This window comes from Zosterops lateralis (assembly GCF_965231275.1).
Source record: "Zosterops lateralis genome assembly, chromosome: 1".
Lineage (NCBI taxonomy): Eukaryota > Metazoa > Chordata > Aves > Passeriformes > Zosteropidae > Zosterops > Zosterops lateralis.
In genome coordinates this window covers 68,392,362-68,419,752 of record NC_139762.1, presented here as the reverse complement: position 1 = coordinate 68,419,752, position 27,391 = coordinate 68,392,362, and the positions used below count along the sequence as shown (strand labels likewise).

Genomic DNA, 27,391 nt, shown 5'->3' with positions numbered 1-27,391 from the left:
AGTTTGTTGTTTCAAAACAAATCTCTTGAGAATCTGTGGATGCTGTACAGAGAACTGGCTCCCTAAGAGAAGCTGTGTCTAACCCCAGCACACAAAGGCATCCTCTTCAGCTCCTGGAAGGAAGAGTACTTGAGCCTGTGCTAACCAACTCACATCATCAACACAAATTATGAGTTCTTAGGGCTTTAGTCTGATTTTATACAACTATTCCTTACAGAAAGCTAAATTTCAGGCAATAAAATTAGTTATCACTGTTTATAATATAAAATCCGTATGGCCTCACAATAAGAAAGCAATATTTCTGATGACTTAAAGTGTCACTGCTACAGCAACTGGCCAAGCTAAATTATATAACATTGCAAATCTAGAAATTTGTGTGTCCAACCACAGTTAAAATAAAATAAAGAATATTGTATTTCTATGATTGCCATAGGAATGGCGATGACTTTGTTCTGATGGGGCACCCTTGCATTAGTGGTGGATACTCTGCTGCAGACTGACAGAAACAAGGAAAGAAGCACTCCAGATTGAAGAATAAGATTGAAAAGAAGAAAAAGATTGAAAAATAGTACCAGTGTTTCTGCCAGTCATCAACTGTAGCCAGTGCTCCTTGTGTGTGCAGTTACAGAGCTCCACAGGGAGCAAAGCAGCACAGGTCTGGTTTAGCTGAAAAATTGCCCACCAGCGAGGCTGGGCAGTACAACCATGCTGCTCTATTACTTCTACACAACCTGTACGACGTCGTTTGGAGACTGAAGAATGCCCTAACTGAATTAAAACAGTTCAATGAGGCAGAAAAACATAGCTTTTTGCCACTGGAAACCTCGGTTAAAACCAAAGCTTCAGCCATGAGGGAAACATCATGTTCTCTTAACTGCATGGACTGCTGCTACAAATAGGAAAAAACCCACCACCCACCTAGGAAGATTCTGCTCAGATTCAATTGGAGGTGCTGAAGAGACTTTCAGAATTCAAGCTTTGCATACATGAAAAAAAATCAAGTGCAAACACAACAAGGAAGGGATATATTCTAAAGGTCTACACTGACCACTAAGTCACTCTTCATACTAGCTGGAAACTAACCTTGTTAGAAATCAGGACTCCATGTTTTCATCTCTCTTTCCAGTCCTTGTATTTCAGAAATACATGATTGAGTCAGAATTCTGTTATTATTTGTTTCTCTCCTAAGTTTCCTTGTCCTTCCCTCTCTCCAGTGCACAGATGCAGCTTCAGCAGCTCCTATTTTCATTCCTTCTGCTTCATCCACTCTCTCACAGAGGTATCCCTCCATTCATAGTTAGGAGTACTTGCATAACTGGCTGCCCCAAAGCAATAGCCTTCAACAAAACTCTTCCTTCTTAGAAGCATAAAAGCTACCCTGAGATCTGAGTGTGTTGCCTCTGCCACCCTCCACGCTTCTGTTATCCCACATCCCAGCCTCACTTCTCTTCTCCTCTTTATCACAGGAACCAGAAATACACCAAACATACCTTAAAGGATAAAAGACGTTTTCCCTCATCCCAACTTGCCTAGCAGGATGCTCAATATACAGACGGAGATTCTTCCTCCTGAATGACACATTGGAGCATGCACAACATCTAATCCACGGCAGGCATCACTTGCATTTAACAGCACTCAGAAGGGTGAACAGGGCAAAGCACAGCACACAGTATTGATTCTCCCACCTGATGAAAGCAAGAGCTCCTCATTTCAGAGGAACGAGCCATCAGGCAACCTAATGGGATCTTCACAAGCAAATAGGAGCAGATGAGCATCCTGCTTCACCCCACTTTCACTGTAGCAGAGATACTAATTCAGCACTTTACACTGACAGGAGAAACACAAAGCACACAGGCACCAAAAAACTGCAGTGCCTGCTGACAGATCTGAGTAACACCTCACCAAGTAAGGTCTCTCCCAGGAAAATGTGGAAAGGCCCTGAACTGAGTCATTGACATGAGGAATGGAGTTTATCCCATAGGCAGCAAACTGGAGACAGACATGCAACAGCCCTTTCAGTCACGCACATGTCTTCTTTCAAAGCCTAGTTTAGAGAAACCTGCCATTTACCATTGCTAGCTGGTAATGGACCAGCCCTCCAAACTAATGTAGAAGAGATCTGCAGAAAAGCACTGGAGATTTTATGGATTTTATGTCTGAACCTGGCAGCAGAGAGGGATTAAGAATGCTTTCTATGAAGACACACGAACACACCATCAAAGATGGAACAAGCCCCCTGCAGCAGATTCTTGTGGTAGCACTTAAGTTTTCAGGACAAGGTGGTAGGCATGGGGATGTTAAGAGTGCATTAATCCTAGGCAAAAAGCCTGCAGCTTCCAAAGGGTAGATTAATTATTAAACCAGCAGCAATAAAAATATTCAGCAGCTCAGTGACATATACCTCTATTATGGACAGGTAAGAGCTCCAATAACCTTGAACTTCAATTTATAGATTCACTCCCCCTTCCCTGTAGACAGCAACAGTTATATTTTCTAATTTGTTCTTACAAAGGGAAATGGATGAAAATGGTTTAAATTGGCTAAGAGGCACAGTGTACACAGCAGTAGCATTTTCCTCCATCTTTCTGTCTTCTCTCCTGTCAGCACACATAAGAATAGAGTATGTTTGCTTCCCTGCCAAACAAACCAAAAGAGGGATCATAACAATGATTAAGGGCTTTAAAGCACATCTATTTTTCCTTTAAAATAATTGGGATGGCAAATACTGGGATGTAAAAGATTAGGCCTGTTGGAGTTTGAAGAGACACTCCTTAACATCCCTGCCTTTCTTAAGTCAGGTTAGTCACTGGAACACCCGAAACTCAGCTACTCAGAATAGGGATGGGCATATGTGCCCTCCAGACATTGCAATTTTGGGGTTGCTGATATGTACATGCAAAGATCACCCCATTTTGTGAGTGAAAGCAGAGCATATTCTGTGCTTGAATGAAGAATAGTTGTTATCAGCCGACAGGAATTAAGTTTCACCTCAGTGTATTCAACCCAACTGAACTCCAAACCACCCATTTATAGACAGGAAATGCAAAAAAGCAAAAATAATATTTTACAGTGTTTGGCTGTGAGTCATTGAGTTGAGCAACTCCAGCTAGCAGTATTTAACATGGTTAAATGAAAAAGTTGCTAGGGAGGCTGGAATCTCAGCAATTTCTCAACAGATTAATTTATTGTATTGTCCTCGAAGGGAGGAGTTTGCAATCTCTAATGTGTATATCACTATACGCCGAGTATTAAACAGGAGAGGACAAACAATGGTCAAGCTGGCTGTCCTCCAGTTAATCATCCTGCTTTAACTCAGATTCATCTTCGAGCTGCTGTTGAAAACCAATTGCTTGTTTAATGGGGCAGAAAGATGAAATCAATTTCAATATGCATCTCTAAAGTGTCCCTCTTATGTAAAAGTGCTGCCTGAGGGAGCAAGAGACACATACATTTCCTTCTGCTTGTGCCAGTTTCACTTCCAATTTGCTATCCCTACATGTACCAAACTCTAAAGTTACGTGGGGAAAGAAGCTGCAGCTGAATGCAAACCGCCTCTCTTTGGTTCACGGACAGAGCTCCTCCAGGGAGGTGACAGCCATACACCCAAGTGAGATTAGTTAACACTGACTCATCAGGTGTTTCATTAAGGAGCTGTGTCAGGGAAGAAACCAAGAGCGGTGAGCAATGCTAGCGCCAGTGGCGCGGTGCTCTGGGGAGGAGCGGTGGCTGCTGGGCTGGAGGACGTTTCAGGGACAGATGACACTGGCATGGCTGGGAAAGTCAGCCCAGGCCTGTCTCCAGAAGAACAAAAGCCATTAAGTGGCACTGCCCGGAAATTAGGATCAATAGTAATACACACACACACATTATGTATTTTTGGTCAGCTGAGGAGTATTCAAGCCAGATCAAAACAGATTTGCTGACTGCAGGGCATCCCATAATCTTTTTCCACACCAACAATTAAAGGCAATAGCACCATTTGGGACTTCACCTTCCCCCCCCCCCCCCCTTCTTTTTTAAACCAGAAAACATCCCCAAGCTGAAAAATAATTCTTTTGATTTTGCTGTTGTCTTTTTTTTATTATGATTTTATGACAGAACACCCACACACACACAATTTACGTGATCCTTAGCTAACATAATAAACCAGAAAACAAAAAATTTATGCTACTTTAGGAAAGCATAAGACACACCACAGTCTGGACCAGTGGTCAAAACACCACCTCCACAATCCACCCACACGCTCCCTGTGCTTCCCAGCCACATCCCATTAGCCTGTGGCTATGGTACAAGGAAACATTCCTGTGTCACACATGCCTGTGTACTCGCTGGCCAGGCACTGCACGGCATGCATCTTTACACACATTTTCGAGGTGCCAGCCCCATTTTTGCAGTTATCCGGAAAGCAGGCATTCCCAGAAGCATGGCTGGCTCCCTGTGTGTCCACCACCACAGCTCCACGAGCAGCGTCAAGGTGCTTGAGGAAATGCAAGTGGCAGCAGACAGTTTGCCAAGGCGTTAATGCCAAAGGCTCCGGGTTCACAGGGAAGCTGCTTGGTGCCACAGTAAGGAATTTCCATCACTCCAGACAAGCCTAAGAGATCACACACATACACAAAAGTCTCCTCTTATGTCACATGCACCACATTAACATTACAAAAGGAACCAAGCACTCAAGCACTCCAGAATTAAAAAAAGCCTGCATTTACTGCTTGTCAATTAACCACCTTATATCAGTTTTATCATCCCATGAATAATTAAGTTTGCACTGTGCTTTTTCACCACATTATCTTGGGGGGGATAACATACATAAAAAGACTAAATACTTCCAACTGCCTCAAAAAGGAAACAATAGAAATGAAGAAAACAGAAAATTTGCTTCAGTAAATTCCAGCAGTGTGCAGGACACCAAGACTAATGTCTGCAGGTTTGGGGAGCAACTGCCCCTCCCACCAAACATCCATGCTGCACACAAACATCACCAAATCACACAACATATTGAGCTGGAAGTGACCCACAAGGATCGAGCCCAACTCAGCCCTGTACAGGACAATCTCCAGAGTCAGACCATGTGCCTGTTTCAGGCCATTCTGCATTACAGTGTTTTCTAAAAGCCAGTCTCTGGTCACTAAGAACTCAGTGAAGAGGAAGAGATATGAAGGAATTGCATGGGAGACTATGCCAACAATATATTTATTATACATGGTGTCTGTGTGGGATGGGGAGTTTCTATCCCATGAAAAATTTTAATACTTTGACATCTGCTTTCACCTAATCTGTCCTTGTTGCTTAAGGATTCCCATGATGCAATGGACTAGTTTAGCAAGGAAAGAATCTGCAATGAAAACGTGGTCCAGGAATCCAGACCTGGGGAATGAAATACACAGAGCATTTAAAAGTAACACATTATCACATTTGAAAGTAACACATTATCTCCAGAGACCACAGATATTAAATGTGACCTGAAATAAAATATCCACGGTTTCTCCAGCACAGGGAGATGCTAGAGAAGCCAAATATTTTCTGGAGAAAGTTCCTATCACAATACAGTACAGTTTTTAAGGAAGAAATGTGTGTATATTACATACATATACACACACGTGCATATATATATATATATATATATATATATATTTACATATATTTATTTTTGGGCAATCTTCCTCTCCTTTAAGACACATCATCCAATAGGCCATACTTTCTTTCTAGTGCTTCATCATTTGCTTTTGACCTGTTTGTTGCCATGATAGATAGTGAGTGTTCATTCACTCATCTATTTTTGCTAGGTCTGCTGCTAGTATTCCAGAATTCCAAATAAAAAAAGACCACAACTTGCCACTAAAAACAGTTGAGTGAGAGTTTCTTCCTCTCTCTGACCTTCCCATGGGAGTGTGGCCAGCCCAGCTGCAATCCATACATCCACCATTCCTCACCTATCATTTCTTTAGTGATGTCCAAAGACCGTAGCCATGTCAGACAAGGCTGTGTGATGCCATTAGAAAATTTTACACTTCAAGAAATCAAATTTCCTCCCAGAATCATGCTCTGATTTTTTCCCCCTTTTGATTTTGCTTCATCTGAAGTTTACTCTGAAGTATGCAAGAAACTCATCTAAGTACAGTTCATCCAGAACTCACAGAGACATTGTGGTACGAAAAGGAAAGAGCACATTACTGGTTATGGTTCCCTTATCTGCATCAATTCCACTGCTGTTGCAAACACACAATAATCCTAGGAGGGAGCTGCCAAAAAACAGAGCAGAGAAACTGACAGTGGTGGGAGTAATATTTCGAGAAGTATTTTTGATTTATTTTGTTTAAGCCATATCACCTTGCACAGTGGATTTTGAGTGCAACTACAAAACCAGTCAAACTGGCCAAATTCAGGAGGTGTCAATATGCGGCAGAAAATTCTGACACTGGCAGTGTTTTCCGAGAGCTGCAATGTATGGCCACACCTTTGCTCGGTTTTCAAAGCTTCCGGAGATCACGCTGGTCACGATGCAGTTTGTCACCCCACCACCTTCCTGCATTTTTACCTCTTCTGACATTTACCTCCAACATTTGCATCTGTTTGCTCCCTAAATGGATATTTAAACGAAAGAGCAGAAAATTGGCTCAGCAAATTGAATTTTTGTTAATTTGTTGGGTGGATTATGTGGCTGAACAAAGCCAGCGGAGAGGAAGGCAGGTGAGCAGGGCTGCTCCTCCCTGCATCAGAAGCTGCTGGGATCCCCCCAGGTTGAGAGATAAGGAGCAGTTACAGGAATGCAAACACATTTCTCCTGCATGGTGACCACATTAACAGGAACGTTATATCCAGTAATTACTAAACATCAGGATTTTAATAGGATCACAGCTGCAGCACAGTTCCCATGCAGTAAGACTTTTCCTTCAAGACCTTCAGGGGAACACCAGTACTCTGAGGAATGGGGAAATGACCATACAGGCAGCAGCTCTGCTGGCCCCCAGACCCACACCACGCTGACAGCACCTTTCTCATCAGGTACCTGCACTGGGGCAGGATCAGGCTGTGTCAGAGGCACCCTCTGCTGCTGCCAAGATCTCCAGGTACTCACAACATGGAATGGCTTTGCCAATCATATCCTATTCCTGCCCGGATTTACCAGTTTGCAGAACAAACAGAAAATGGAAGTTTCAACAAACTGTATGTTTAGGTTGTTCAAATGTGTGAGTTACAGTTAAATTAAACCTAACGGATTTTACACTGAATGCCTGTCTTGAAATTGTCTCAAGGTTTACATTTCAAAAGTACCATTTCATACCAATTACACATTGTACAAGTGTAACTGCCATGCAGTGTATTTAAAAAATCAGCTTAAATATTGTTTACTTTGGCATTTAGCCTTCTTGCAGTAGTAGCTTTAATTTAAGTCACTAAAATTCTGTTTGAAATTAGAATTGCACACAACATTTTGCAGACCAATATTCCAATTCAGAATCATCAGGAAAAACTTGTTTTCACGTAAATTTTAGTTAACACTCCTAATATATTACAGCAAGTGTTGTAGTGTACCTTTTCATAGTGCTTATTCTTCGGTGAAGACATCTATCTCATTCCACTGCTGAGAAAGTGAAATTCACTTTTCAGTGAGTTTTCAATACTGCCATTTATAACAAAACAAACAGGAGACACAGCTGAAGCCTAAACACATAAATCCAGAAACTTCCTTTTGTACTGGCTATTTTACACAGTACATTTTAAAATAGAAATGGCCATGCTGTAGTCAGACATTCTCAGGCAGCCACCTAATTAGCAATCCAAAATTAATTCAGAAAGCAGAAATAATAAAGCAAAAAATAAAACAAAACCCCTAAACACTGAAATCAAACCAACCAAACAAAAACCTACACACTCTGGCAATCCCAAAGACATTGAAAATGTTCTGATTAAAAGACTAAGATTATAGGAACTTGACAGACAATTCAGCACAGAGAGCATCTTTCAGCATCTTTATACTAGACAAAACATCATCATCTCTGCCCCCAGTTCAAGACCTAACCTTTTCTTATCCCAAAGCCAAAAAATAAAATTTAGTCTCATTGGGGGATAAAATTTACTGAGTAAAACTGATGGGACAGCAACAAAATGACCTTTTCAAAGCAACTCTTTCCAGTACTGAAATATCAGATTGATGGTCTGCATTTCTGCTCTTCAAGGTTAGCATTGCCAAGTTCATGATCAAGATGTTTTGGTCTGAATCACAGATTTTTTGTTGTCATCAGCAGACTGAAGGGTTTTATTTATTCACTAATTTGGATGTTGCTAAGAAAAGGCAGCCAGAAAAGTGGAAATCTCATAACTAGGACCTGATCATATTTGGTTCCCCAACTGAGCTTCAGAAGTTTTCAATAAATCCAAAGCCAGGCTTCTTACTCTGAAAGCTTAAATAAATAAAGTTAAAGCCATAGAGATCTCTGTAAATTATTCTTAAGAATTGCTTTTCTCTGCTGCCAGTTTATCTGCTCTTCTCAAAGTTAGTGCCTGGAAAAGGTGGAAGGACTTCCATCTGCTACTACTTCAAAGACAGCTCTCCTGAAAGGAAGCATCAACCTGTCCAAGACATATGTTTCTCAATGTATCAGACCTGCTGTCTCTGCCAAGATGCAATTAAACACTGTCTAATCTTTAAAAAGCCTGCAAGAAATAAGTTTTAATTCCCACATTTAAGAATGACCCACACCGAATTAAGTCAAGCTTCACCATGACTTGCAACTGACTAATCTGTTTACACCAAGGGAATTTCCTGACCCAAGGTTGCTGCAGTAAGTTTGCAAGAATTGATCCATTTGCAGTACAAGCAAGCCACAAGGTCTAGTAAACTGCTTCTACAGCAGGGCATTATGGTAAGGCAAATTTATATCATGGCCCTTGCAGTCCCTCTTCTCTCCTTGACTCCCCAGGCACATGCTCCTTCTCTCCACCTTTGTCTGCCTATGCTTATTCCGCCCTGCAGTGAGCTTTTGTGAGGAGAAAGACCAGGGGAAAACTGGCTTAAAACCAAAGAAAACAACAAAATCAACAGCTTTCTGCTTGTTTACACTGCTGAATCAGTTCACTGTAGGGCCAGCAGTGAGTGGGAGCACCAGCCAGGGCAGGATGAACATACCCAGCACAGGCAGAGCCAGATCAGCTTAGGCTGTGTCCCTGAGCTGCTGTCAGATTCTCCTGCAGGGCAAAAGCTCCAGCCAGTTCCTCCTGCACTGTCATTTTGAGATTTTAACTACTCCCAGAGTGAGGGCAGAAAGGATCAGACACATAAACAAAAGGCCTTGTCCTGCTTGCACAGGCAAGTGGGTTATTTCTCCCAGAAGCCCACTCCTATGAGGTTTTCCACCTGCACAGCACTGCCATGGGCAGAGCCACACTGCAGCGTTGGCGGGCAGCTGAGCAGCACTGGGCAAACAGAACATGCTTCTGTGGCCTGAAGGAGGGATAGAGATTATAGATAAATAAAAGCATCCTGGTCAGAAGTTAAATCCAAAGCTGTCCTGGCAGGAAAAAGCACTGGTATGGCCAATGCAAGTCCCACCAGGATCTCTCAGCCAGGATCCCAGCAAGGGACAGCACTGAAGCAGCAGAGCTACTCACAGTCACACATGCTAGCATGACATGCTGCCAGCTTTGTCTGGCCATCTTTTTGTTTCCAAAACAACTAGGACACAAAATCTTTAATTGCTGCTATTACTCTTCATTGGATTGGAGCAGATTTCTTATTTTAGAAAAATATCTGTCACATTGTCTTTTATCACAGCATGAGAGAGGAGGCAGCTGTGGTACATACTGTATAGTCTGGGTTTTTTTATTTTCCCTCTTTGGGTCATGCATTAGCTATTCTTCTTCTCTCCTTTGGCACATGTTACTAACCTTAGACTCACAAAAAACACTTATCCTCAGGGAAAGGCCACCTTTAAAGAAAAGGTCAGGAAGGGAGTAAAAGCGCCTGCATGAATGCTTTTTTTATTGAAATACAACGCTCAGTTAAAAAGGATGAAGTCTGTCTCTTGAAAAAGTCAAATCCATCAGGTTAAAGGTTTACAAGATGCAGATTGGCTTTTGCATACTTTCTTTCAGACTTAGCACAGACATTAAAGAAAAAAATATGAAGAACAGGACAACTGATTGGACAGAATGGGACAATGGCTGATTCACTATTCTAAACTCACATATGACATCTGAAAAGACTCATAAGTACAGTCAAGGTTGATATAATCAAAGCTTTTCCTGCCCAAATTCCAAAGCACTGGAGCTCACTAATTGGGTTTCTCTGTTGTACAGATACAAGAGAAACAGGTTTTTTTCCAACAGATGACAAACACTGACAGTTTTATTTATTTATTTAGCTTTCAAAGCAGTCATTTTTAATGGATCTATAATTCAAAAGCTCTTCAATTAATTTTCCTCAAGCTTCCTAGAAAGACAGATTTGGCTTTCTGCATTGGAAAAACAAGTCAGTCAAGTTCTAGGCAAAGAACCCCAACCAAACATTTCAAAGTCAAAACTATAAATGAAACAAATATGGAATGTTATTAGGAACACTGGTTGTAATTTCACCACATAAGCTACTTCCAGCATTACCCAATCTTTAAGTTGCTCTAATTTTTCCTTCCTGCCTTCAATCCATTTTTGTTTGCTATAATAATAGTAAAAAAACCCACAGAAAATTCTTCCCTTATATTGCTTTTTGCCTCACCACATTATTGATTCTGCTTCCTGTGCTTTTTTGGTAACTTTTCTTTCTTTTGACTCTGTTAATCGAGTGCTCCATATCCAGGAGACAGCTACAGTGCCTACAAGTACAGAACTGAAATCTGAGTGGAAGCAACAGTGTAACTGGAAAAAGTCCCTGAAGAGCTGACAGGCTGACACTTTGTTCCTTCTGGACAGCGGTTTCACATCAAGCAGAAAACCAGGGATCTGTTTATTTATTTTGGACAACAACTCTGGTGCTTAAATATCCACTGAACTCAGTGCTTCATAGAGAAAATGCCCTCCTCGTTTCTCCAGGGAATTAATCTCAAGTGTTTGGATTACAGTAACAAAGTGACCTGCCTATGTCTTAGTACCAGGACACACAGGTTCCCCAGTCTGCATTTTTAACAAAATGACAATTACAGTGCACAGTGCTCCAGCAGAGCCTGCCCTCCTCCACGGCACTTCTCAGCCGAGGCATGCACAAACACTGCTTTCCCCTGCTGCTCCTGCCAGAGATTATTCTCCTTAGAGAATAAACAACAGCAGAATGAAATGTTTGTCCTTAACCTAGCACATTGATTATGTGAGCTAAGCCACTGATGGAGATCCATCTGCACTTAAATGCCTGATTGCAAGGGAGAGGGCTGTGGCATTGCTGTACAAGAGGGTGGTCTCTGCCATGGCACTAGAGCAGAAAGATGGAAGGAGAGGCCACAAGAATTGTTAGCCTGCCAAGAATTCCCCCAAGTACAAACCAGTTAGAGAGAAATGCTGGGGCATCCAGGAACTTGGGACATCACACAGAGGTGTAAGAACATGGATCCAGTATTTCTGATGCAAGTACTGGACTGTGCTTTCCTCCACAGCTCAGCACAGGCACCAAGGGACACTTATATTTTCAAGCCACTGAACCTTCTTCAAATATCCTTTTTCTCTAGAATACTATCTGGATTTTTTTACCAGGCCTAAATTCAAGAACTGTTGTAAGAAAAGTTGAAAAGATTCTGTACTGAATATATAGGTGACTAAAGCAGACATACAGCTTATAAATCCAAAACAGGAGTAGTGCAAAGATTTGCACATCATTCATTAGACTTTAGTAAACTGATTTCTTCTCTCATAATTCATACCATAACCAGAATTCAAAGAATGTGAACAAACAAGCTTCCAAGATATTAGCAAGCACTTAGGTCTCAACTTATCTCTAAAACTACATAAGTGTCTGTACAAGTCATTTAAGAACGGACCAGATGTTCTCAAAAGACAAAAACATAGCTCATACTTTTAGGTCCATCATAATTGCAGCATATAACTTTTGAACAAATTCGTTCACAATGCTACATCAAGGAGTTTTCTTTTCAAAAAAAAAATGAAAAATGAGCATTATAAGCACTGGTATGGTGTGTATGATTAAATTCTGTACGCTGTCAACAATTAAAATGAAGGATTAAAACAAAAGTGAACTTTTTATTGTATCTGACTAAATAATATACACTTGCAGAACTACTGCAATAAGCACTGCCTGCAAATTTCATGCTCTGAGTGAAATTTAATTAACTTGAACTAGTAAAAATCCCGCAGGGTTATATTATTTGTAAGTGAGAAAATAGGAGTCATGTCTGTGTGATTGGGGATGGGAATTTGGCTAGTGTTGTCTAATTATGGTTCCTCTTGAAAGGCACATAAATATTTATGTGAATTTGTGCACTGACATTTGTTGCTGGACTTGAACATTCAAAGTCACTACAGATAACTTCTAAATGCACCTTCTACATACGCACGGCTTTTCCTCTATGCACATCCTGTTTCTATAACTTGGCTTGTTTTCCTGACAAGCTAACCTGTAGGGATAGGCAGGAAAGGGAAGTAAAGCACTATTCATTCCTAGGTGATTTATGAACCTATGCGTCCTTCCTTCTGCAGCAGAAAGCTGGCGCACGCACACACAAAAATATGTGTGCCTGTCTGTGCCTTCACTGGAAGAAGCATCTAGGGGAAAAACAAATCCAGCCCTGAATGCTGTCTGTCTGAAGTGCAACTCCTGAGAATGTCACTGCTCATCTCCTTTCCAACACTAGCCCATCCTGTTTCCAAATGCTGTCAAATGCCAGGACACAGATGAGGAACAGGGCAGCTAAAACTCAGTAAGCCAACAGTCTCAGCACAATGGGCTTTATATGTACAACTTCTCCCTGACACTCTGTAAAAATGTAGCTCCCTGCTAGGAAAAATTAAAAAGGTTTAAAAAACCAAAGTCACTCAGAGATGGCCTGCACAGATGCATGCACATGGGTTAGGGGAAGCTTTTGCTACCAGCCAGCCTACACAACACACTGGATCTATGAACACTACCCTGGATCTATGTAGCAAGAAAAGGCCATTTAGCAGCTGTCTTACAGCAAGAGTGGAAAAAAAAAGCCCACCAACAAGCCAGCAGAGGGAACAGACACTTCATAATTTATTCTTACAGTGAGGCTATAACACTACGTCAGCTGAGTCAAAGACTTGCAAGTGGAAGGCAACTTAAAAATCCATTTTAAACACTCACTTATAGTCTAAAGTCATCAGTTATATGAGCAGCTGAGACAATGCAAAGGAATTTGGAAGAGGAAGAGAAAAGCCCCTCTCATTTCCTTTCAGTGGCAGCAAGCTTTCAGCTGTGCAACTGACTTATGAACCTATTTGACATTGCTCAGAATAAAAAAAAAAAACCCTAAAAGTGTAGGGATTCTGAACACTTCTGAACAGTTACAAGCATTTGTGTGACAGAAGGTTAGATTTTGCAGACTGAGCATACCCAGAGTGTGGAGCTGGTCTGAAACAATGAAAAGACAGACATTTTACATGGCTAAAAACACAAGCTGTGTTCTGAGCTGGGGAAATTGCAACTACATTCTAATCTCATCTGATTGTCATCATCACAAGTGTAACAACTGCAGTGTTCCATCTTAATTGCATTCACAATTGACCAGTCATACAAAAAGTATCTCAAATAAAATTAATTCCTTAGGCTTTTTGTCACACTGACAACACATAAGATTTTCAGCAACCTAAATGGAAAAAATCTATTAAAATTATATTCTGCTGCAATATCTGCATCAAACAAACATCTTTTAACCTTCCAAGGAGCTTGAGAAAGAGCCTATTTTTCATCTCCTTTGGCATATTTGAAAACTTGGTATAAATTAATTTCAAATGGGCTGCCTTCAATGGTACAGTTTTTCCAGGATTCAGAACAGTATGTTAGCAACGTTTCAAGGGCACCTCTGCTCCAGAAGCCAGTGTGTAGGGGTTAAAATAAGGATGAGGGCCCACGCCCTAATGGCAGACATTGTGTCCCTTGAAGGGCCTATATCCACTTTGACCATCAGAAAAGGGAAGGAAATTCAGCAGAAGTAGTGAGGAAAAAGAGGCAAACAGATTATTATGAGGTGTGATTTGATTGTAGTGAGGGAAGCAACATAGAACAAGGAAAATTTATACTTATAAGGAGAGTACTGCAATTCCAATAACCTTTTCCACTCTTGCATAAATTGAACCCCCAGGCACCTGATAAACGGCATGCACAGCACTTTTTTTTTGAGCAGCTGGAGAGCTGCTACTGCATACGAATTTTTTTTTTTTAGCAGTTCTCCCACAAAGCTATCGAAAATTGTAGCAGGGCTGTTTCCAGAGAATCACATCCCGGCTCAATGATAGAACAGCCTGTGGTGGCTCTATAAACAAAGTGGTTCTGTATCATTTAACAATTAATGATCACTTTAAGGTGAGCCAGTTAAGATTTCTTTTTCAGTGGATCCCCCTGTGATCATTCCTACCAGATCTGCATCAAGTGACTCAGACAAAGGAAGGCTGGTTACATAAACAGAAGGTAGGTGGCTTAACAACCTTGATCTTATCACAGACCTGTCAGTGGAGAGAACTGCACGTTACTGCAGAGCTAACTCACATGTCAATGCACTGGAAAGGAATCAGATGTTTTCCACATCCTCCGATTTGGGAATGCTTTGCAGGGTTATTTATTGAGCCAGTTCAGATTACACAGAATAGCTTCAGAGCCTGCTGTTTCCAGTCCTTCACCTGCCTTCCCAAGGCCATGCTTGCTACTGAAGTGTATGAGAGGAAAACTGAGAATGAAATAAATTAAAAACTTGGAATGCTTCAAGATTTCAGAGCCTATACACTTTAAAAAAATAAAGAAGGAAAAGACAAAGATAAATCTCACCCTTTTTATTAACACCTGGCTGGAAGCAAAATTATTTTTACAAATTTGACATCATTACAGCCCAGCACTCAGAGGCTCTGTTTTGGCACTTGCTCATTCTTCAGTCAGTAGCAAACTTTCTAGCACTCAGCTCCAGCTTTCCAGGACACATGTTTTAAAAAAAACCAAAAATCTTAAGCCACATTTAGCCTCTCAGCTGACTGCCTGTGTAATTTACAGGAGTAACAGGTTAGATTGACCTAGCTGTAAATGAGAAAGATACATCACAGCTGGACATACTAGCTGGTCTGAAAGCCTTTGCCAAGCTTCCACAGGGTTTTGAAACACAACCTATGATTTTCAACAGTGTTTCTACCTTTTTTCTCCCAACAGTCAAAGAGAAGTAACATGCCCACTCATTCTCCTACTGTGCACTGGAGGGACACCCCTGCTTCCTTGCTCCAACCTGAAATGTCATCTTTCCAGCAGAGCTATTTCCAGAGCTTATTTACCAATTCATTCAAGTCTAGACTTTCTAATTTTGCAGCATAATCTGTAGCTCAGTCACCCATGAAACTACTGAACTGCCTGCAATTGTGTGCAAATCCACACCATGGCTTATGCTGCCTGGGCTCAGGTACACTCATTTGCAACAGCATACAGCATTTTAATGGGCAGTTCTTTAAACCTGCCAGGAGCATTTGCCAGAAAAATATATCTTCCGTTCCTCACCTTCCTCTTAAATAGTTTAATTAATGCCAAAGTCCTATCTTTGGCTCTAGAAAGTGACAAAAACAAAGATCCTGACAGGGAAACAAATACAGCATAGGACAAGAACAGCTGGAAGGGAAGGCTTTTTCCCCTTCATCCATTTAATGGCCCTGCCCAGTGTGAGCCCCCACTCCCACTCTAACCCCCAGGCTCAGGCAGCACAAGAGACATTGTGCCCAGTAGATCTCCCAAAGGAAACAGGGAACAAGATCAGAGGGCACATCCCACTGACAACAGCACACTTGGTGGTCTCTGGAGGGAAGGTGGATGGCTTGCCTGGCAGAGAGCTCAGGCAGGTGCTGGTACCACCAGCCTGACTTGGGCAGCAGCATGTGAGAGGAGAGGGGCTGAAGAGGGAACTCCTGTCCTCAGCCATGAGAGCTCTGGTGTCAGTTGATGGCAAGGAACCCTAAGGAAGGGAGCTGTGCTGAGTCAGCCCAGGATCTGCCCTTCTCCACAAGCACCCAGGAAAAGGCTGCTCTGTGGTCAGGGCCAAGGCAATGACCCAGTGAGACAAAAGTGACCCAGCTGCAACACCCTCCCCACCCTCAAAGTAATCAGATTTGCTCTCTCCCATGACTTCCACATTTGCTGAGTTCAGTTGGTCCCACGTGAGTTGCAACAGCAAGCAGAGCTATCTGCAGTGAGACCGGCATGCTTCACCAGCTGCTGCAAATCCACAGATACCAGCAGAGCCATTACCCCAGCACCCATGACCCTGCTCAGGGCTTCCACACCTCTCCCTCTCAGCCTGCCCAAAGGAGAACTCCTCTCAAGGCCATCTTAGGGCTTTCCACCCCAATTGCTAAACTCAAACCTCCTGTCCTTTGGCTGAGCAGCAGGCTGTGGCACCACACATCCATCTGTGCTGAGCTAACAGGGGCAGAATGCCCATCCCTCCTCTCTGGATGTGCACTTGGCAACAAATACCAAACAAAAGGTACCCTGAGAAAGAAACAGCTTTCTCCCTGCCTTCTCTTGACCTGTCTTCCTCCAGTCCCTAATCTACACTGTCTTCTACATTTAACTGCTGGGCAGGCCATACATGCCCTTTCAACCACCGTGGCCAGAATGTTCCTTTGCATCCCTTCACCCTTTCTCCCTCCAGGAGATTTCACCACTGGTCCTAGAACCATCTTCCAACAAGGGTTGGCCCATTACTGCAGAAATCTGCTCAGCAAAGATAGTAGGGGACCCACCCAGCACATCCCAGCAGGCAGCACCAGCTGTGCATCACATTGCTGCTGAGTGTGGCACACTGGGAGACACTGTACCCTCCTCCTGGGAAGAGCTTCCTGAGGATTCTTGTTGGTCTCTGACCATAGAAAACATATGCTAACTGCTGAGAAGCACAGGAAACCACTGAAGATTGGTAGGAAAACCTGTTTCCAGGCAGGAAAACACTTCTGGAAGACAGTAAAAGCTCCTCCTGTTCTACATCAGAATGAAAGAAAAGCCTTTCAAAGTTGTGTGTGTTTGTTCAGTGGAACAGGATATGCTGCCTTTCATTCGCCTGGATGATGCAAGGACCCACAGCAGCCAGGAGGGGAAAGTCCTGGGCTCACTGGTCCTCTGCTTCCCTCTCTCACAGCAAGCACCATCACCTGCACAAAGCCTGTCTCTTCCTGCAGCTTCACTAAAAATTTCACCTGAAACACCTCTTCCAACAAAACTACAGCAGCTGCAGGAAAATTTTTCAGTTTAACAGATCAACATCCCAAGGTGGTTCCTTCAGATAAGCCCTGAGCAGCTCCAGGCAGAGGCTGTGCTTGGAGGTCACAAGAAGTGATCTCCCCACAGCACTGAGGAAAGCCAAGAGACGAGTGCAGGCAGCTCCGTCCTGTCCCTCCATACAAGGCAGGGCCCATCCCTGGTGCACTCTGCACCTTAGGGCACACAGCTCAGAAAACAGCACTAGTCCGACAAAGGAGAGTGTGGTTTGGATGAAGGCAACTCAGTCTTGGCAGCTCTGTGTTTTAAAGACAGCACTTTGGTGCTCTTCTCACTCCCAAAGCATCCTGAACTGTTATTTACAATTTCCCCCAGGCAGGCTATAAATCCAAGCACAACTAGCAAGCTCAACTCAGTGTAAAAGGATCCCAGAGGCAGACTAATTACCTTCACAGGCTATGCAAGCCTATGCAGTTTTCTCCTGCACAGTAGCTTTGGAAATTTTGGCTAATGGCTGCCACTAACAGGTCAAACTTTCCACTTTCCATTGTTCTGTTCAGGGCAGCCAGCTGGGAGTTCAGGGGCAACAAATCTCCAGGGGAAGAAATCAAGGCCATTAAGGGAAAGGGAAGAGAGTCTGTGAATCACAAGAATACTCCACACACTTTTCTGACTCCAGCAGAAAAGACAGTAAATAAAGACTGAGAGGGAGCCTAATAGATTATGAGGACTAAAATAAAAAACCACCATCAAACAGAAAACCCTACAACTCCCATTCTCTTGAGGCTTTAGGGATTACTTCTCTCTGAGTACTCTATACCAAGGTGATGACTTCTTTTTTGTTTAAATCATTTAATACAGTGAAGACCCACTCTCCTCATCTCTTGAGACAGAAGGTGAGAAGATTCATCAGAGGCACAGGTGCTGCATCTTTCACATTTTCTCACCTCTACAGAAGTGTGCTGATGTTCAGCTTGCAGCTAATTTCACACTCCTAACACCTACTAGATCTGTTTAGGCATTGTCCATCCAGACAGCAGTGGATATAGCAAACACCTGAATTTCAGAGGGGGTGGGGATAAAATATCAAATTCAAATCATTGCTCTGGACCCAGTAGTGCATGAAACAACCAGAATATGCCGTTTTCTGAATGAAGACCTGGGCTGGCAAGCTATTGTCTGGTCTAAAGCAACACACACTCTTTCACTCCAATCATAAAAATGTCCACAATCAAATTTCTACTTAGTTGGCATTTCCCCATGAAAATCATCAGTTGCAATCTCTTAGAAGTTAAAAAAAACCAAAACCCTCATCATATAAGAAAAACTAACATGCTGCAACTGGGCTGTGAAAAATCCCGACAAGCCTATTATCCAGCTGAACATCACACTGGTAATTGCTGAAGCCCCCTCCCATGGGAGCCACACAGGTTAAATTACTTCCCAATGAAAGTGTAATGTTTTCAACGGTAGTTTCATTTTTTGGTGAAAGATTGTCACTAGAGATTACATGGGCAAAGGCAAGAGAATTAAAAAAAATCATGTACCATATCAGGTATAACAATTAAGTGCAGTACAGAACGAACTCTTGTCCATTGCAGTCAGGCCTCTTTCCCCTTGGCACACACCAAAAATAAAACAAAAACTGTGGAATTTAATATTACAAAATACTCTGTGCAAAGTAAAGATACTGTGCTAAATCTTCATGGGTTAGATACCATCCACAACAGGAAGTAAATAAAATTTTATGAAGATCTGTACAGCAACTTCCAGGATATAATTAGATCATACTTTTCCAGAGCCATAATAAAGAGGAGGAAATTTTGTGTTTTCTTTGGTTGGTGTGGTGCTACCTGTTAATTACAAACAGCCAAGGAAGCAGAAGATGCTCTCTGGAACATATCCAAGGGACACAGATTAGGCTGGTGGCATCGTGGATGCACCTTCCAAAGGCAAGGTCTCCATAGGGGATTTTCAATTGTTCTGGCAACAAGTTTACTAGTCACCCCAGATGGAAGCATGTACGTATTTCTTACAAGCTTCTCCTCAAGTTTCTCGCAGAGATTTTTTTTCGCCCCTCATGAAACAGACAAAAACAACACCCAAACAAAAACTCAAAAATACTCAACTAAAAAAATAAAGAGTTGATAAAAGGACTTCAGGGTCTGCTAACATATTTTTGATGTAGCTTTACAATCCTGAGGCAGGGACACAGGATATTTCTGCAAGTAAAAGAGGAAGTTCTGAAAAAGTGCCAGAGTACAAACTGCTAGAGGCAGCCAAAGTGGTAAGTCTCCCACTGAGCTCAATATCGAAGGGTGAAATCTACTCCCATTACACATTATGGCTATGACACAGGTAACTTCTAGGTTTAAAAAACAACAGACAAACCCAAACTACCTTGTAACTTTCAAAATTAACTCTGAGACAGCTTCACAGACTGCTTTATAGTAACCTAAACAGACAACGGAAAAATCCTCCTTACTAAAATTCAGACTAAAGCTTTTGCAATCAATATGATTCTGGTTTGATCTGTTTGAACAAAAGCAGGAAGCCAGAGAACAGCAAACCACATACTCAATAAAAACGCATTTGTATGGGCGATGAAGGAATACTCACGCAGTGCATACAGGGAGAGGACTATTCCAGCCAGGCAAAATCCCTCGAAAAACCTGAGTGTGCTGAACATGGTCACATTCACTGAGAGTGCCACAGTCAGTCCAAATATCAAAATGAATATGACAGAGAAGAGCAGTACAGGCCGTCGACCAACCCTAAAAATAAGGAGGTATGGAGAAACAGTGTTAAAAGCCAGGATGGACATAATGCTGAACCATTAAAACTGTCAAAGAAGGGAACAAGTCAGGCAATCCCTTCCAAATACTGCCACCCATTTTTAATGTTTCTTCCATTCTTCTCTCTTTTTTTCCTTACTAAATCCCAGGTTTCTCTGGCAGCTTTGCATTGACAAGTCCATCTCAGATGGGATTAAGCAGAGACAGCACATTGTATCAGTGCTCAATTTAACCAGCATTTTCGAAACAAAGATAAACAAGGAAGCATCTAGGAACTACTGTAAGGCCATAAATAAATCCCTTGGAGATAAAAATCAACCTCACAGAGCTTTTTGTAGTAGCACAGGGGGATATATGGTTTTGCAGTAGCCCTCTTTTAAGAGGGTAAAAATGATCCCAAGCACAGAGTTCTTGTTAAACACAGCATAGAAACAGTCCTGGGTTATTTCTCTTCATGGCTTAGTCATCTTAACTTCAACTATTCACTGACTCTGGCTACAGCAAGCTTCTGCTGTAGGTTTCCCTCAAAGCTTCTGACTGATGGTTATTTCCTGATAAACTATGATTGCATGTATAGGTTTGCAGACTCTGACTGCAGGCTTTACCTGGCTAGACTGTGACTGCAGGTTCCAACAATAGGCTCTAACTGCAGACCCAACTGACCTCACAGCAGTGATTCTCTCTCCCCAGGTTCCTGCTTCATGATTCTCTCCTTCATGCTCAAGGTTCCTCCTCCACTGTGAGCCTCCCCTTACCAGCTCACTCCGTTTTATCACACTCACCCTTATTGGATAGCTGTAACTCAATTAGGGGCGAGCTGTATTGGTTAGTTAACACAGCTGTTGCTTATCAGGAGTGCAATCACTTGTATTCCCTTCTCCTACATATGGTATTATATGCTGCACGGCGTAATATATTTTTAGCTACAGAGGTCTCCTCTTCCCAAGAGACATGTGCTTTTCAGTTTCACCACAAGAGCAGCCAGCTCAGAAAACTAGTTTTCTTGGTCTCATTTGTTGAGGAAAAACCTAACAAACATGGACTGAGCACAAAACAGGCCTCAGTTCACAGAGCCTTGGAGAATTGATAACACTCACAGGAAAATTGTGAGCTCCAAGTCCCTCCATCTTGTATCCCCATAGCAGCTGGAGAGACCCACAAAACCAGCCCGACTGAGGGTAGGGTGAGGAATAAACCACTTCAAAAATTATTACAGGCAACAGGGGCAGAGGACTTGCAACCCTCCTTTGCAGCTGCAGCCTGTAGTTTCATGTATTGGGACAGAGCTGATGAGGAGGAAGAGTTATGCTACCCATGCATGTGAGGGCAGCTGCTGCACAGTTTGGCTCTTTCGCATCCAAGGAATATGAGATTTTCAACATCTTATTCTATGTTTAGTGTTTATAATTCCCCTTTCTTTCCTGTCTTTCTGTGCAAGGAGAATGATATGAAGCACCAGAGCACATGGCTATTTTTAAGCAAGAATTGGATCATTATGTGGAGATTTCCAAAATTTTTCAACTTGTCAACTCCCACAAGTTTTCCAGTGGAACTGAGGATCCCTTTTAGTCAGCTCCATATGCCATTTTCACAAAGAATACATGAACTTGCTTTTCGTAGGCAGCTTTCACAGACCCATTCAAAGCAGACTGTCAGCTGCAAGCCAGCCATCAGGTTGAATGTCAGCACAATAAAGAACATTTAAATCTCACAACTTAGTCCAGTTTCACATGCTGTAGCATTTCTATTCAATTATTTCAGCAGATTGTCACCACCAGTTATAAAATGCATTATACATATGCATTCCCAATTAGAACTTTGGATTTTGCCGTACTTAAAATAAAATAGGGAGTGAAGGGCTGAAAAAAAGACATCATTATAATTTTTAACATTTTTGGGAACTAGAAGAGTGCACCAGTCATCATTCAGGCTTTTTCAACGTCACACCTAAGAAAGTGTTGTCATGGCTCCTTGTATAGAAGCAGGTTTATTATTATTTTCAGCTATAGTATCACCTGTGAGGCCTGTCAAAGATTTATCTTGTTGGCATTAGCCATTAAAAGCTTTTAAAACAGAATCAGGATGCAAGGTCAAACAGTTTGCTCTCCCATCAGGGTACAAGCACAGCCTACTGGAAGATGAGCTGCAGTGGGGCTGAGGGTGGGAACACAGTATCACTGACTCTTTGATGCACAACATGCTGGGGACACACTGGACATGGGGGCAGTGACTGCTGTCTGTGCTTCAGATTTTGTATTTACGGAACACAGCACTTGGGCAGGGAGGGGAAATACCTCAGGTAAAACTTTGAATACAGAAAAAAAAAAAACCACCAAGAAGAGCCTATGAACTTTGTGTTATCAGCTATCTGCACAGACTTTTGCAGCCCCATTTTTGTTAGGCCAAGCTGTAATTCATACCAATTAGTATTTGTGGAAGTGTTTTGTAGATGAAAGGCATTATGCAAACACTTAGAATTAGGAACTTAATTCTCATCACAAGCCTGACCTGCCATTCCCCGATGTTGATTGAAAAAGACCTCATGCTTAGCATAGTTCAGTTCCCTTCCTCCCCTCCTCCCACCCTCTGTACTCAAGGTTATCCATCATTAGGACACAGAATTTCTTCTACCATTATACAAGTTGCGCAAATGAATGGTTGCTGCTAATGAAAAAAAAAAAAATAAATCAGAAAATCCAAGAGCCTCCTGAGCCTGTAAAACCCAACTGAGGCCAGATAAGCCCTCTGATAAAAGACATTTCCTCACAAACACAAAACTAGTCATCTTCTTCACCAAGGCATACAGCACACTTCTCAAAAAAAAAAAAACAAAGCTCCAGGGCTGCTATCAGCCATATATTTGGTGATCCAGCAGTGTTTTGACAGGATGGTGTCTTAGAGCATTAAAAAAAAGCTTTTTATATGCAGACAGAATTATCTGTCTAACAATACATAGGAATGCTTGTGAGAAATTACACCATACACAATTTCCCTGGTAAAACAGCCCTAGGATGCTATCTGCTGCTATCCAAACCGTTCCAGAGAGAGATTACTGTATCACGGAAGTCTCAGCCTACACTGCATGCTATTATCTAGATCAAATGCTAAATGCTGCCTGCACAGGTAAATAACTAGGGATACAAGTAACCCCAGGCTTTTGAAGAATCTGCAGCCCCCATACGGTATGATAAGCAAATACACGGAACAGATATTCCTAATGTCAGAGTTGCACCACAGGGAGAGAGCGAATGGGCTGAGGACAAGACCTGCTCTTCCCATACTCCTACACGTGTACCTTGCCACCCTGAGATAACCAAGCTTTGCTCTCACAGGTGACCAAATTGCTCTTCCCATGCCATTATTTGCAGGCTCTCTCTTGCTTTTGGGACTGTAACTGACTCTAAGGCTCCAAAAAGGACCAGAGCAGGTGGAAAGCGGGGGCACTACAGGGCAATGAGAGGTACAGACCTACTGTCTTGGTGCTACATGAACACTATGCACACCTGCTCCAGGAGGAAACTTTCCACACAAACCTCAAGAGGCTCTGTCCAGAGCAGGCAGAACTGCCAGCAGCCCTCTCAGCCTGTGGAACAAATAACTTATTCAGGCACTGGACACAGCTGGTCTTCCCACAGCTGAGCATGTTTGCAGACCTTCCTCCTAGAGATTTTCCACACAGAGCTGTCCCAGTGTGCACACCTACTGTGTTTTGAACATGGAGCACTTAGTTTACTTAGCAAATTGCCTTAATACACTCTATGCCTTTGCCTCATTCAGCTTTAAAAGCTTCTTTCAAAGAGGAAAAGCAAAGCCCCTAATGGCACAAAACCCCCAAAGCATCTTCTAATTATCTGAACTGGAGAGTGGTATATAAGTGAAATGAAAACAGATTTTGAATTTTTATAACACTTTTTATGTATTATTGTTTAGTCCCCCTGGTTCTTCCTTGGGACTGACATACTTTTTCCTTCATTTTCTCTTTCTACCAGGTACAGTCTGTACAGCCCCTTTGTATTCATCTCTTTACACAACGCCACACCTTAGCAGAAAGGTGATTAGCTGTGATTAAATAGCAAAGTAAATTCCATTTAGGTCTTCTTTTACCAGCCCCAAATGCTACTGCTAAACAGCAAAAAATCTACTGAGCACAGGAGTCCTGCTGTGTCAGGTGCATTAGCTGGCAATGTGGACCAAAGTGGTCCACAATAAGCACCAACTTCAGTGGCAGCAAACCATGTCCATTCCAGTCATCCAAAAAGGGTGACTGTTCCCTCCAACCACCAAGTTACCCTTTTCCTCCTTTGCATCACAGCTGGAAACCAATTCTCCTAAATTCACTAGACATTTCTAGATATTTGAAAATCAGGGTAATTTTATGCTGCATTAGCTCAGCTAACCAGCTTGCAGAGGGGTCCAACAAATTCATGTGGCAGCACAAAGTACACACTGGGGACAGAAATGGATGGAAGCGCAGGATGTTCCTTTTGGTGGCAGAGAGCTATTAAATCCTCTTGCTGCAGTTCTCTCTCAAAGCCAGCGCCTTAGGCAACAAGTTGTTAGCTTATTTGTGGCTTATTTGTCAATTATAGCAGTACTTTCCTAACTTGGTAATAAGCCTGCTTTCTCCACACTGATTCCATTTTAGGAAAGCCAAGCAAGAACCCTCATTCATTTCTCTCTATACTTTCTATGGGTTCTTAGAGCCCCATTTTACTGTGGTATTTTAATCAAATTCAACTGTATTTCATGCATACTCCCTACTTCATTGAAAAGTCATGATTAGTCTCTTGTCCAAAAATTTTCAGTGACTATTCAGGAATTAAGATGCAATTTTGCTAGGAATGCTTGATCCAAATTACTACAGAGCTGCGGGCCTTTTCTCTCCCAACTGACTGGCGACTTGCTGAGGTTTTATAAGGTTTCCTTAATAGGCAACTCTTCTTCTTTTCCTGTTTTAATGAATGGCAAAAGAGTTAACTTGGGGCCATTAAAAGCACCAACACTGGCAACTGTGCTGGAAGGCACTGAAGTGACTGGGACAGCATTGTAGAACTACTGTTTCAAATGCTTCAGGTTTCCACTGAAATCACTTGAGTCATCCATCTAATCTTTTCCCCCTCTTCCGCACTACAAGACCATCTTCTTAAATTAAAGCTGAACCCTCAGCAACATTGGAGTATCCAATAATGTTTTAACTGCCTCAATTCAAGGAATTGTGATCTACTCTTTTTCAGTTTAATACCTCAATAGTAGCACTACGTCAGCAAATCCTTAGCACTACATCAACAACGTTTGCACAACAAGAACTTTAAAATAAGAACAATTGAAATGTTTGCAAAAAACAGCCTTCAACTAACCAAAAGGTACTATGTAAGCATAGGGTTGACATTTCATTAGTCATGTATTCAGTGAAATCAACGCAGCTTCCAATTTCTTTTGGTCCTCTTACTTCATTAAGAAAACAAAAACCATCTCTAAACTAAAGGCTTTGCTTGCATAATTAGAAAATATTTAATTCTATACTAGCTTTCCAGCTGCAATAAATTGTGTCAGTGGGAAACAAGTAAGCCAAATATTAAATAATTTGTGCTACTTAGCTTGATATAAATTACTCAGGTCCAATTAACACACTTTTACACTGTTGGTCCATCATGATTCTTTCAGAACCTTAAAAATCATTATGCAAAGGTTCCTAATGAATATAAAGTAGAAGGCAATCAAAACAATATTTAATACTGTTATTTATTTACAGTTACATTGGATTAGAAGATTTTTCACTTACCAGTCGGCTATACATCCTGTTATCAAGTGGCCGAAGATTAATCCTACAAGCAGGGAGAACTTAGCAATGTGGACTTTCCAGGCAGAATCACAAACAAGATCCCACTGGAAGAAAAAAAAAGAGACAGATAAATTGAAATAAATGAATATCTCAGATGTGCTTAAACATACTAATACAGTGTAAAGTTTCTTCCAAAGGTCAATCCTAGTACAAGTGCAAAGAAATGGCAGAGGAAAGCTTTCCCCAAGTCAAACCCCAAACCCCTAGAAGCCAAGCAGAGACTCACTTGCCTCAGTGAGTTTTATCAGATCCTTAATTATAAGATGACAATATCCAACACTTAATGGTCCCCCCCTCTCCAGGTCATAGGAGGTTAGCCTAAGGGGAAATCTCCATCAGGCACTGGCAGCACCACTGCTGCAGCTGGAGCATCTTCACCATCCAAGCCCCAGGTACCTATTACCAGAACCCAGGAAGCCCAACAGCAGCAAACCTTGCAATTTAAGAGCAAATGCTCCAGGTGATCTCCTCGGGGCTGCTTGGAAACATGGGGAAAGGCAGCTTCTTTGCCATGGACCCCTAATGGCCATTTGCTCCAGGCTCTCAGTGTCAAGAGGCTTTTGCTTTCAGAAAAGCATCTTGATTTCCCTAGGTGGTGGAAGGGAGATGAAGACTGAATAAAGGCACAGCTTGTCAGGACAAGTCCTGGCATGGAGCTGGACAGAGCAGCTGCAAGTCCCAGTGCAGCCATGCAACTTCTTGGGACAGCAGCCCCACAGTGACTTATCACACCTCAGAGACTGGACAGGATCTGAACCTCCACATTAAAGCTACGCTAATGCTGAAATTAACCTTTCTGTCCAAAGAAAGGGGAAATGGACCATTTCAGGGAAGCTGTCACTAGTGCACTGCCTCATTCCCATGAGAAAGATAGGAACAACAAGGTTTCTAGTGAGGCTTCTCTAAACTCCAAGCCCTTTTCCTCTGAGGCAGAGGAAACCAGAAGAACCAGACTGCATTCCTGGCTTCAGCCCAACATCCTCATTGCCCTCAGACATGCAACGTAATCTTTCTTATGTGTAAAGTGTGGATAGTTACTATTATACCCTTGAATAAATGTAAGAGGATATGCTTGCCCGTGGTTTGTGAGGTGTTCAAATATTGATGGTAATGGCAGCCACACACTTTTCATGACAAGTAAGTACAGCTAACTTTGGAGAGTCAAGATACTCCAGAATTGAAACTTTGCAGAATGAATGGCTGTTTGTGTGTAATGTAATAGTAGCAGCCCTTCTGACACCAGTAGCTGAAGTTTCATAGCCAAAAACACAAAGTAGAAGCATGCAATTTATTTTTAAAAGTCAGCTGCATCTTCAAAAAAAAAAAAAAAAAACCAACTTCCCTCCAAAGAGTTCAATTAGGTACATTGGACTTTTAATCATTTCCATGACA

At 42.1% G+C, this 27,391-nt stretch overlaps 1 protein-coding gene across 2 annotated transcripts in view; it reads right to left on the bottom strand.

Moving 5' to 3' along the window:
- The window catches only part of SLC22A23 (solute carrier family 22 member 23), a 109,439-nt gene that overhangs the window by 65,861 nt on the left and 16,187 nt on the right, over window positions 1-27,391 (bottom strand). For both annotated transcript variants that reach the window (XM_083858799.1, XM_083858800.1), the window contains exons 2-3: window positions 25,940-26,043; window positions 19,982-20,136 (exon numbers count right to left, since the gene is read on the bottom strand). In XM_083858799.1, coding sequence (XP_083714925.1) covers window positions 19,982-20,136; window positions 25,940-26,043 — 259 coding nt within the window. The remainder of the gene's footprint in view (window positions 1-19,981; window positions 20,137-25,939; window positions 26,044-27,391) is intronic.